Source organism: Microplitis mediator, chromosome 5, assembly GCF_029852145.1.
Source record: "Microplitis mediator isolate UGA2020A chromosome 5, iyMicMedi2.1, whole genome shotgun sequence".
Classification (NCBI taxonomy): domain Eukaryota; kingdom Metazoa; phylum Arthropoda; class Insecta; order Hymenoptera; family Braconidae; genus Microplitis; species Microplitis mediator.
Genome location: NC_079973.1, coordinates 26,215,254 through 26,227,535, shown reverse-complemented (window position 1 = coordinate 26,227,535; position 12,282 = coordinate 26,215,254). Strand labels below are relative to the sequence as shown.

The window sequence follows — 12,282 nt, the reverse complement described above, 5'->3', positions numbered from 1 at the left end:
ATGAGACGATTTCTGAAGTATTGATTAAGGTTTATATGCTAAATTATTGAATTTTTTAGCATGAATTCAAAAAGTTTCTATTATGTATACTCAAGAATATTTGTATGAGTATTTACGCGGAAAACCTTTAGCAATCTATTCACGAAAAATCTATGAAATTGAGTCCGTTTATTTATTCATCAATAATTACTCAAGTAAACATTAATATTAAATATTAAAGTCATGATGTATAATGGGATATACCATAGTACAACCTAAACAGATACTTGTTGGTCTGTCAAATGACAGAGGAGTACTCGAATAAAATCGTATTGAAATTTGGAATATAACACTTCTGAAATAAATGTCTTACCAGGGACACTCCAAATCGTAGGCGCGATCTCGTGGCGAGCACCGAACTACTCCCGCTGCTGCTGCCTAGCACCGGTGACTTTCCCCTTCTCCATATCGATCTTTTCTCCCGAGAAATTTTTTCTCTTGGCTTAAGCAACTTTTGTGATTTTGGTCGGAGAATACAAAAAAACTTGCGTGAAAAGAATAGTACTTGTTCCGAGAAATTTTATTCTGTTTAACCAAAAAAATGCAATATCGCTACAAAAAAATAATGTATCTTGCACCAAAAAAAAAAAAAAAATGGGGCAAGATACATTACTGGGTTTGTAAAAAATCACATAAAAACTTATATTTTCACTCATCTCCGAACAGTTAAAATATTTAAAGTACAAGAAATAGTGATAATATTAGTATTTTTGGTGTAAATTCTTATAAAAAAAAAATTAAGTTAAGCAATTATTTTTGAATGAATCTGATAAAATTAATATTTTATGTGAATGGAAATTATTTATAAAATCTCATAAGTACTCCATAATATTTTATAAGTAATAGCCTTCTAACTAAAACTTACAAAAACTCATAAATCACATAGCTTTTAAATTAAAATTAAATCTATTAAGTTTTTACAAGTTAATTCGATTATAGATTTTCTTACTAATTCTCATAAAATTGTTATGAGAAAAAGGTCTGCATTTGTCCATGTGATTCCTAATTCAGTCTCATAAAATTTCGAAGAAATACATGTTAAATATTTTCTCATAAAATATGATAAATATTTTATGATATTCAATAAGATATTATCTCCTAGGATAACTCTTACTAAAACTTATAAATTCTGAAAATTTTGTATAAAAAAATAATCTTATTGAGATTTTGTAAGTATTATAACATCGGAATTCGCCTGATCAACTCTTATTGAAAATACATTAGAATAAACTGTAACAATCTTATAGAAATGAAAGTACTTATTCAATCTCATAATCGTTGGCGGAATTCGAGTCACAAAATCTCATAAATTAAAAAATCTTACTCATTCTTTTAAAAATCTAGTACGGAAATCATCATAGGAAAACATCAAAAGCTTTGACTCATAGATTCTCATAAAAATTCGTATGAGAATTTTTTTAAATCTCATAGATATTTTCGAAGCTCATAGATTCTCATAAAAAATATTCAATATCTTATCAGAATTTATGAGAGCTTTTCCACAGGGCTTCATTATGCGGCTCTGTATACAGGCAATTGTGATATGATACAACGTCTTCTCGACGCTGGTGTCGATATTAATTTAGAAAACGATCAAGGTCAAACGGCATTAGAATTAGTACGTGAAGAAACACCGAGAGCTAAGTGCACATTCAAGAAGCATATCGTGAAACTTTGGGTGGCTAATGTTTATGTGAGTTCAAGAAATTTCATTGCAGTGGATATCAACGCTTACAAAAAACTGCGTAATCAATGTACTACGGAAATTACAATGATGAAGAAAGTATACATCGGCACAAGTAATCTCAGGTTTTATGATGTACTGCATGAATCTAGACACGGCTTGGCTAGTCGTTTAAAATATGTCAGTGAAGAGACTGTTTTGAATTTTGATACCGGAGCGACTTTTCCACAGTACGCAGGAATGATTAATTTTCGGTTAAAAAAAGCGCTAAGACGAAAGAAAATGTTACTTTCTGCCAGCGATGTAATTTATGAAATTTTCAATGAGATTCGAATACCAGGTGTTGTGATAGAGAAGATTATAGAATTACTGACTCATAATGATTTACAAAAATTAATCCCTCATTAGAATTCAATCTTTATGCAGGATTCTTGGTAATGACTATTGTTAACATGTGTCTTTTGTATTTATTTTATTAATGGCTATGTGGAGATTGCATTATAATAATCCGTAATACAATAGTTTAGTTTGATAATAATGACAAAATTTTACTTACGCGCATACGCAAAGTAACGCAGCCCACCCTTATTAAAAGAAACACTTTAAAATAATTAGAAAAAAAATTTTTGAATAATTTTTAATGCTTTTGAATACTTTGAATACTTTTGAATCACTCTTTTTATGGGCATTTAACATTGCAAATCGTTTCGAATCGTTTCTTCTAATCAAGGCGAGTAGCCATTTAAAAGGACAAGATAGATTTTTTTTCTCTAAAGCCAAGTATTTTATATAAATACGCCGAACAGATGCTAGTCGTAAAAATCATAGGAAATTTGTCTCATTATAATTAAAAAATTGTTTAGTTTACTTATTTGACAATTATTTGCCATTTACTTTTTGTTATCACTTGTGTCAAGTCTTTTAAACAAAAATTTTTATGACACTGAAGTTAGCCGACGTCTCATAACTTTTTGATTTTTTAAAAACGATGAATTAAAAAAAAATATTTTTAAAAAATTGTAAGGCACACAGCGCGTTCGCGCTTGAGGTGTGCAATTGCACTTGGAGTTTTTGTAATTCTCTATATATGCATATTTTCATTTCTTTGAAATGAATTGTTGAAAAAAAATTTGAAAATTGTTAATTGTCAATTGTCTGCTAACTTCAGGATCATGTATTTTTTTGGTGACAAGTTTCTAATTATTTTGTCATCATTTTTGTGCCTGATGTCAAAAAACAGCCGTAATACTGATATCTTATGACAGGAGTTTAGAGACTACTATTCGCGCAGGCGCGAGTGGATCAGTTTAAAACTCAGTTTGGATAATAGCTTTAACCTCAGTCATAGCCATATTTGTTTTTTTATTAACTAATTTATAGTATATATTTATTGAAATTTATTTATGTCTATTTATATGTGTAACTGGTACTGTTTATAAATTATTATCTACATTAATTTTAGTTTATAACATATTGGATAAGTAAATGTTTGTGGTTCGTTCGATTGTAAGATAAATGAGAATAAATTATCAGTAACAGCCTATCTGATATATAATTAATTAATTAAATAAATAAATAAATAAACAATGGCAACACGAAACCTCACTGAGCCATTTGTGCTTATGAGAAATAATGCATTGCAAAGTAAACACATTTATGCGGAGCAGGTTAGTTTAACCTCACCTACGAAAATAATTTATGTACAAAGTAATTAAATAAATAAGTGTAATTAATTAAAAATTTGTTTATTATTATTTTAAGAATTTATCTGATCGCATGGCGCTTGTTAGTTCGGAGAACAGATCATCTGACAGCGTCGAATTGAAAGGAATAAATGGGAGCAATTTGACAGCTCCAGCCTGGGCAGATGCTCTCGAAGAAACTCAGTATATTTTAAGTCGTTTGAAAATAAAATTAGACAGTTTAATTGAAATACATGCTAAGCATTTAACACGACCGACTCTCGATGATACTTCCCAGGTTACAATTTTTTTAAGGACATCCTCAGACAGTCCACTTCTTAAAAATATTCAATTTCTCTTAACTGTCAAACGGTACTAAAGTTGTGAGTGTAAATGTCACTGACAATTGGCAATTTTAAAAATATTTGAATAAATAAATGAAAAGTAAGAAGAATTAAAATTTTAAAAGTGCGTATCCAAAAATTTAAAAAGTACGCGCTTTTTTTAAAATTTCATTATTTTAATTTATTTATTTATTCAAAGTTTATAAATTCTCTCATGTTTGTTACATTTACACTCATATTAAAATTTAATTAATTAATTTTAAAAAATTGAGGCATTAATTTAAAAAATAGCGATTTCGCTGACAGATTTTTAAAAGATTACTTACAATTGTTATCAGTTAGGAGTTTAACGAAATTTGTTATATAAATTTTCGAATTATAAAATTGATGAAGATTTAAATGAAATTTATCAAACAAATTTCGTCTAACTCCTAATTGATAACAATTGTAAGTAACTTTTTTAAAAATCTATCTTGGTGAAATTGTCCTTTTTTCAATTATGACTTTAATTTTTTAAAAATTAATTAATGAAATTTTGAAAGTGGAATATTTTTAAAAAGTGGGAGAATGATTTGAGAATGAGCTTAATTTAAATTAAATAGTGGGCTGACCATCACTTGTTTTTTTTTCTTAGGAAGAAAGACAGATGGAACAATTAACTCGCGAAATAGGCCGCGCATTTTCTAGCGGGCATCGGCAAGTTCAAATAGTTAAAGGAGCTGCAAGACATGAAACACGTCATGCAGAAAAACAATTAGCGATGAGCGCAGTTCTGGCCCTTTCCTCAGCGCTCCAGGACTTGGGTATCCGATATAGAACTGCTCAGAATAATTATATCCAACGTGAATAGTTTTTTCTTTAATTGATTTATTTAAAAATGATTTTCATTTAAATTATTAAGCGGGTAATTTATTGTGACGTAGAACTAAACTCGAGGGAAGAAAGGAATAGGCCATTTTTCGGTGAAGATCGAATGCTGCCTGACGTTTCTGTGGACTCGTGGCCTGCGGAGTCACCGTCGAATGAAATTAATGACCAGTTTTGGCAGCCGAGACAGCAGCAAAAACAGGAGACTGTGCTCCTGATGCTTGAGGATGCGGAAGAATCGATGAAGCAGGCGGTTGAAAGGGAACAAGAAGTAAATCATATTGTTCAAAGTATAGCTGATTTAAATTATATATTCAAGGTAAGTTGGAAGTCATCAATAGTTAATAAAAGACAACAGTTTAAGGTCATTCTCAAGCAGCAACCCCAACGTTTTTAAAATATTTAATGACCTTGGACTGTCGACCGTAAAATTTTATCAATTAATTGAAAAATAATTGAAGCATTGATTGAAAAAAAGACAACGACGTTACAATTTCGATGAAACAGAGTTTTAAAACAATAATTACAGTTATCAATTAGGAGTGAAACGAAATTTGGTAAATAAATTTCAGTCTACAAAATTTGAATTATTTTCACTTAACTTCTAATTGATAACAACTGTACGTAATTTTTTTCAAATCTATTTCTCAGCGAAATTGTCCTTTTTTCAATTAGCGCTTTAATTATTTTTTTAAAATAAATGATAAAAATTTTACACGTTTGACAGTTGAGTCATTGAATTTTTTAAAAAGTCGGGTCACTATCTGTGAATGTCCTTAATATTTAAGGCGTTGATCAATATGAATTTAAATATTTTATAAAATGACAGGACTTAGCTACTATGGTACACGATCAAGGTAGTATTCTCGACCGTATCGATTACAATATTGAGCACACTCAAGGTAAAGTTCAGGAAGGATACCAGCAATTAAAAAAAGCTGATTCTTATCAACGAGCTAACCGTAAACTCTACTGTATTTTTATCCTCGCCGCGGCAATTATTTTCCTCAGTTTCTTATTTATTTTATTCAAAACCTGAATCTTATTGCTTTTATTCATCCTCTTGGTTATTTTCTGTGCAATTTGTACTCAGTACTAAACAAATCTCACTTACCACGATAACTTTATTATTATTATTATTATTTTATTTCTTATCTGATAACTTTTTAGACCAATTATCATTGCCATTAATAAAAATAATAATAACTTTTAAGTTTTTATTCAATAACAAGGTTCAGAAGCGACTTACGGCTTGACAAGACTGAGATAATTTTTATTTCTTCTTATATAATAATTTATTGTTTGTATAAATAACAAAAATGCTTGAGTACATTATACACGTACAATGTTAAATATTTAAACAAATGTCTGTATATTGTATAATTAATAACAAAAAAAAAATAATTATTACAGTTATTGTTATTAAATGATCATTAACAATAATAATTAAATAGTGAATTAATTTATTTAAAAATATCAACCATCTTAATATCACAGGCTATGTGGTTTATTTAAATACAGATTGAGATACAGTCGAAATCCATTCACTCGGTTCATTATCTCGGAACTTCCCCTCAATCTTTACTCCCACGAGCTACGCTGTCTTTTACCCCCTGCTATACATTTGCATGTGTCTGTATATATTTATATTTGCATCATACATGTAGATGTAAGAGCGCATGCGCCATAGTTAACTTTTTAAGGGAGAAAGGGCATCCGTTAACTAGGAAATTCTAAGAATTTTCCTCTCCTCCGTAGATTAACTGTCCGAGTTAATGAAATTCGACTGTAATAAGTAATATTTTTTAAATAATAATAATAATAATAATAATAATAATAATAATAATAATAATAATAATAATAATAATATTGTTCAACAATGGGATGCTAAGAAAGTTGTCTATAAATAGTGGATACCACTAGGAATTGTGTGATGTGCTATAAAACACATATATACATATATGTATAATATAATAATTATTATTAATTACTATCTATACATATATTTACAAATTATTTATCTTTGTACCCTATTGTTTCAAACGCTTCTAAAGAGCATTTACACTACAAGTGTTCTACGCATTTGTTATTAAATTTTAAGCATAATCACCTGGATTCTATTTAAAGGCACCTGTAAATAGGTTGTTGTTGTTAATTAAATATATAAAAAAAACGAAAAAAAATTACTCAAGGTAAATATTTAAAAAAGTAAAGATAAAGTAAATTTTTTAAATACATCCCGCAACCCACAGAACATACTCATTAAATAAGTCTTGATTTTTGTAAAAAAATATATATATGTATATGTTCACTACATTCCGTACTATAATCTTGATAAAAAAAAATAACAATAATAATAATAATCTCTTCTCAATTATAGTTAAATTGATAATCCGTCCCGTCATTTAGAATGAGCCCCCGGTCAATATTATATAAAAATACTTCTATGTAAATAAATAGTGAAAACGGTCAAGGAGGCACAAGAGTAATCTTATCATTTGACATTGCGTAGCACCATTAGGCGTCCTCGGTTACGATATCAACTTGCTGTAGTTGAATAAATTAGTAGTATTAATAATAATAATATTATAAATAATAAATTAGTGTTGCATAGAGTAATTATTCGGTGTCGATGGTACGAAGTATGTGGGCCGCGACACCGAATGCCCCGCCAAGTATAAAACGTACGAAATTGTCGCCGACAAGTGATCCGATTGCGTACAATCCCTTCCTAGGCGACTTGATAACTTCGTAAGTAAAGTCATCAACTCTTATGGGATTAGATCGCCCGCTTATCGGTTTATCTTCGACTTTTCCTAACTTATTTGCATAGTCTCCGAGGTAAGATAAATCTGGTTTCGAACCTGAAATAAAATAAAAAAATTTTAATAATAATAATTTAATAAATTAGTGTCAGTGTTGTTTTTTTTATTGAGGAAAGAATATAAATGATGAATATTAGGTCTAATAAAAAATGATAATTAATTATTCAATAAATATTTATGGGAATTATTAACGTACCAATGAGAATAGCAAGGATGGAAACACGGAATGTAAATAGTTGTCCGCTCGGTGACCTCAGAGTTACCCTTCTCTCTTTAGTTTTATTTGAGTCATTAGATTTGACACCAAGGTCTACGAGTTTGTAGCCCGGGAGAGACTTGTAGAGTCGATGATTTCTGCCATCTGCCATCATTTCATAAATTTTGTGGTATTCCGGGTACAATGAGATGGGAAGCGACTGGAGTCTTTCGTAGACGTTGGCACTCAGTTTCACTCCACTCTCGCTCTCTATTGATGACGCGTCAGACGATTCACGGAATGCGTGAATTACCGGAATTCCGCGGCAACGGGCTGTTATAATTGCGTCTGCGGCACTTAAACCGGCGCCGACAACGAGAACTGGATCTATTTTGCTCAAGTCCTGGTTATCTCGTGCTCCACATTTTTCTATTTTTAGCAAATAGCAAAAATAACCATCACTAGACTACATTATTATTACAAACAGGTTTTTAGTGCTGATAAAAATTTTAATTGATACCATGTGTAACAAAAAAAAAATACATACATATATATTTAAATGCGTGGGACTTACTACATTTGCCGGCCAGCCGATCGAGACGGGTTTCAAGGTCATTGAGATCGTGGGTCACCCAACTGGATTGGGTTTCCTCACCGGCAAGTCCGAGGCGGTTGAATGTGTTCGTTGATCCAGTGGCAAGGACAACTTTTTTACACTTATAACGAAATTTCCGACCGCTTAAATTGTCGTACCCTTTTACGACCCAGCTGTAATTATCTTCACAGTCTTTTCTATCTAATATAGGTCGTACTGATGTTATTGTTCTGCCACTGTAATTTAAATTCCATGAATTTAAATACCCGACATAAAATAATAATAAATTTAATATCAGCAAATAAATACTTTAGTATTACGTTTTAAAATATTTAGATAGGCCTTGTTTTTTAACGTAATCTTTGTAGTAAGCAGCAACAATACCAACTGGAATTCGTTTCATTGCATCGAGCGTGTCAAAGTTTGGCTCTGCGGACAGACGAGCGTCTTGCAGCAAAATAGAAAACTTGCGTAACTGTTCCGCCCCAACCAGCCTTTCCCACTTCTGAAAATCCAACCCTGGCAACGACATCCAACGACTCAGACTTATAGTCAGTACATTTGGGTCCATAAAGTGCCAGGCACCGCCCGGCGGACCTTTGCCCAGCACCACGTGGTTCACGACCTTCTGCTGCGGGAAGTGTTCAGCGGATCTCCAACTCAGCAGACCTGGTAAGTTGAGCCCCGCGTCGACGCACGGATGCTGCAGCTGATCCAGCAGCAACGCCAGGGGTCTGCAAGTGCCCCGGCCTTCCACACCAGTCGCCAAAATCTCAAGCTCCTCCCGAGTACACTCTAGCAGACTCTTCCTTCCACTTTTTTCAATCTGCGTCTGTCTTTCATAGTCGGGCTCAGTCTTTTTGTCCTCATCTTTGTACAAACGTAAAGTACTATCAGTTCCATCAATTTTTATGTCTTCATTAACTTTATTAGTATTGTCTAGTATATAATGTAGACGGGCTGTGAGCATTTCGTCTCCTGGATGTGAATCTCCAGTGTAGTAAGGCCAATTACCATTGAGCATAAATGATAAAAATATTCCACCCGGTCCATTTCCTACAACAAAAACGAAAGTAATTAAAATTTTACTGACAATAAGTAAATAAATAAATTAATTAATTAAAAATTCTTACCAACTATAACAACGTCTTTATAATAAACCGTTTCTTCACGTGCGTTTGATAACTGTTGCATTTTTCCAATAAACAAATATGTTTTTTTTGCTGGAGACTTATCACACCAGACTTCTAAAAATCACAACAAAATAAAAAACCATTTATCAATTAAACTCTCAATAAAAAAAAAACAAAAATTTATGGTATCACAATGACATTGTAATTAGTCATAATACGCCGGTCATATGCGACCGCAACTGATAAATAATGACATGACTAAATGATAAGTGCAACTCGTTATCAGTTAGATTTAAAATTTAACGATTGACGGTTGCGATAAATGTTGCAACTAATAGGTACATAAATGTGTAATAGTTTAATTGACAGTAAAATTATCCGGCATTTCCTTGTCTATCAATTATTAATCCTTTCACAAATGAAACGAGATAACTCAGCATTTATTTTATGACCTTGTCCAGTAACAGAGTAACGGAGACCACTAGGTCTTGATTGTATCTGCGGATAGTATTCATAAATTCTATTCAGCATATATTTAAACCCGACAATTATTGGTATGACGCAATGCACATGCGTTCCTTTGAATTCATTAATCACTTCTTTTTTTTTTCTTACACTGATATAATTCATGCTATGTAATATATTATTTTATTATTACAACACAAACTAATTAGCCAGTGTCAATGTATCGTTAATTAAACATTTACTTAAAATTTTATTTTTTTTAACATATATATTTATCTATGCAAATCATATATTAATTGCTAGTTACCAGTTACCTTTGAGTTTAATTCAAATTATCACTTTTTTAAATAAAACTGATTGTCGGTTTGAGCTGGACTAGTAATTGCTGATTAAAAAAAACAATGGGCTAGACTAGATGAAATATAAAAAATTTTTTTGTTACTTGAGTAGGCAAAGAAAAAACGTGTTGATTGAATGCGCGTCGTCAGTAAACTGAAATTAAATTGCTGAGTGAGGTAAAGAGTCGTTGTTGATGATGATGATTATTATGATCACCAAGTAGAGATGGAAAAAAAAAAACTAGCTAAAATGATAGTGACTGCTGATGGTTGTTTTATAGAATAGAATATGACTATAGTCTTTTACTATCTGAAAAACTGAAAGATAATTGTTACTCATGTTCAAAGTCACGCCGGCTTATTTATTTATAATAATACACTTCTGACAAAGTATCAGTCTAATACTTCCTTAGGTGTATGCCGGTATATATGTACTTTTTATGCAAACATAAATTACGTGACTTGCAGCATTGCGAACTTGTATATTTAGTATTCTATTTAAATAATTTATATTTAAATGTGTGTCATAAGTACTGATAGATTGCATACATTTTCGATATCGATTTTACTGGCATTTGATCTTATCAATAAATAAAAAAGTCACCTAGGTCATGTAGGTGAATACCTATCTGTTAATTTAAAATCGATAAGTTTGTGATTATTTATGAGTGTAAGTGTAGCAGACATCAGACAAATTTTAAATCATAAATAATTTAAAAAATATTTATAAAAAATGCACTCACTAATTTAAAAATTTTTTAAATGCGCATTTTTAAAAAATTTTGTTTTATCAATTATTTACTCTATTTATTAGTAATTTTAAATTTGATGTCTGCTACACTCACACTCATGATTATTTATTTATTAAAAACTCGGATTTTTTTTCTACCAAATAAATTACAAAAAAAAATAAAAATAGGCATATGTAGAAAATTAAAAAATCTACAGGTGCAATTTTTTAAGTGTATTTTTTTTTTATAATTTATTGTTTTTAAAAAAATTCAAAAAATTATTAGACGTCAGGTAACTTTAGTGTCATAGATTTTGCACTTAATTATTTACTTACTTGGACACCTGTCATTTAATAATAATGCCGAGAGTTGTCATGTTTACAATTATTCGTATTGCGATTCGTTGAAAAATCAATAGAGACATTAATAATTACTTGACCGATTTTTTACAATCCTAGAAGATGAGTTAATTAAACTGTTCTCGTGTTGTTGCGTCATCAGATATTGACAGGTATATAAATACGTAAATTTTTTATTCAAAAATCTTTATAATACAAAAATTGATAGTTAAGCTATCAAAGGTGGACTTATTGGTGAGTTTAAATTTAAAAATTACTGCGGCATGTTCTAGATGTGACTAGGACAACCCGGTTTTGGAGTTATTAATTTGATTGATTTAATTCATTGAACTCGTTGACATCGATTTCAAAATATTTATAAACATTGGAAATTAATTAAAGACTTATTTACTATATATATTTATATATATTTTTTTTTATTTATGTAATTTATAAGATTTTATTAAAAGTTTTAGATTGCGCGATACTTTGCTGATACAAAAGTTACTCGTGTACTGAACTGAGACAGATCTTTATTTTACTTGAGTTTTTTTTTATTTTATTGACCGCGTCGCTAGTGTCGCGACGAAGCCTAAGTGCGGGTTTTTTTAAATTTTAAAATTGGCTAGAGGTAGCAACTGTGGCCGCGGTTTCATTTTTTGACATTTAATACTTTATTTAAATTAATTAAAAAATGTTAATTAAAATTTCTTTAATGAGACCAGAATATTTTTAAAGATTTTAAAAATTAATTATGTTACCGCGCATTTTTAAATTATTTTATTTAAATTATTCAAGTATTCAAAACTGGCCCTCACGTGGCCAAAAACGGTACCTCTACCCTATATCTTAGAATGAAAATTTAAAAATTTCTTTCAATTGAATTATCTTAATTAATTAATTAATTTATACTTAAATTAATACAAGTGTGAATGTAGCAGACGTACGACAATTTTTAATTACATCTAAAAAATTTAAATAATCAATATAAAAAAATTTTATAAACATGCATGTACTGAATTTTGAATTATCTAAACATGGATTT

General features: G+C 30.3%; 2 protein-coding genes across 3 annotated transcripts; one reads left to right on the top strand and one right to left on the bottom strand.

The window, feature by feature from the left end:
- The first annotated feature begins 3,161 nt into the window (after window positions 1-3,161).
- On the top strand, window positions 3,162-6,797 carry LOC130667749 (syntaxin-16). Its single transcript, XM_057469578.1, has 5 exons — window positions 3,162-3,390; window positions 3,485-3,703; window positions 4,384-4,591; window positions 4,673-4,935; window positions 5,446-6,797. The coding sequence occupies exons 1-5, from the start codon at window positions 3,310-3,312 to the stop codon at window positions 5,653-5,655; spliced, it is 981 nt and encodes a 326-aa protein (XP_057325561.1). The 5' UTR covers window positions 3,162-3,309; the 3' UTR covers window positions 5,656-6,797.
- Window positions 6,446-11,759, bottom strand: LOC130667747 (oxidative stress-induced growth inhibitor 2-like). Of its 2 annotated transcripts, none has more exons than XM_057469575.1 (6): window positions 11,235-11,759; window positions 9,366-9,479; window positions 8,553-9,288; window positions 8,212-8,468; window positions 7,638-8,066; window positions 6,446-7,480 (listed from the first exon to the last, which is right to left on the bottom strand). In XM_057469575.1, the coding sequence occupies exons 2-6, from the start codon at window positions 9,424-9,426 to the stop codon at window positions 7,236-7,238; spliced, it is 1,728 nt and encodes a 575-aa protein (XP_057325558.1). In that variant the 5' UTR covers window positions 9,427-9,479; window positions 11,235-11,759; the 3' UTR covers window positions 6,446-7,235. The 2 variants fall into 2 exon arrangements, with proteins under 2 accessions (XP_057325558.1, XP_057325559.1); XM_057469576.1 differs by lacking the exon at window positions 11,235-11,759 and adding an exon at window positions 10,145-10,406.
- Window positions 11,760-12,282: the final 523 nt, after the last annotated feature.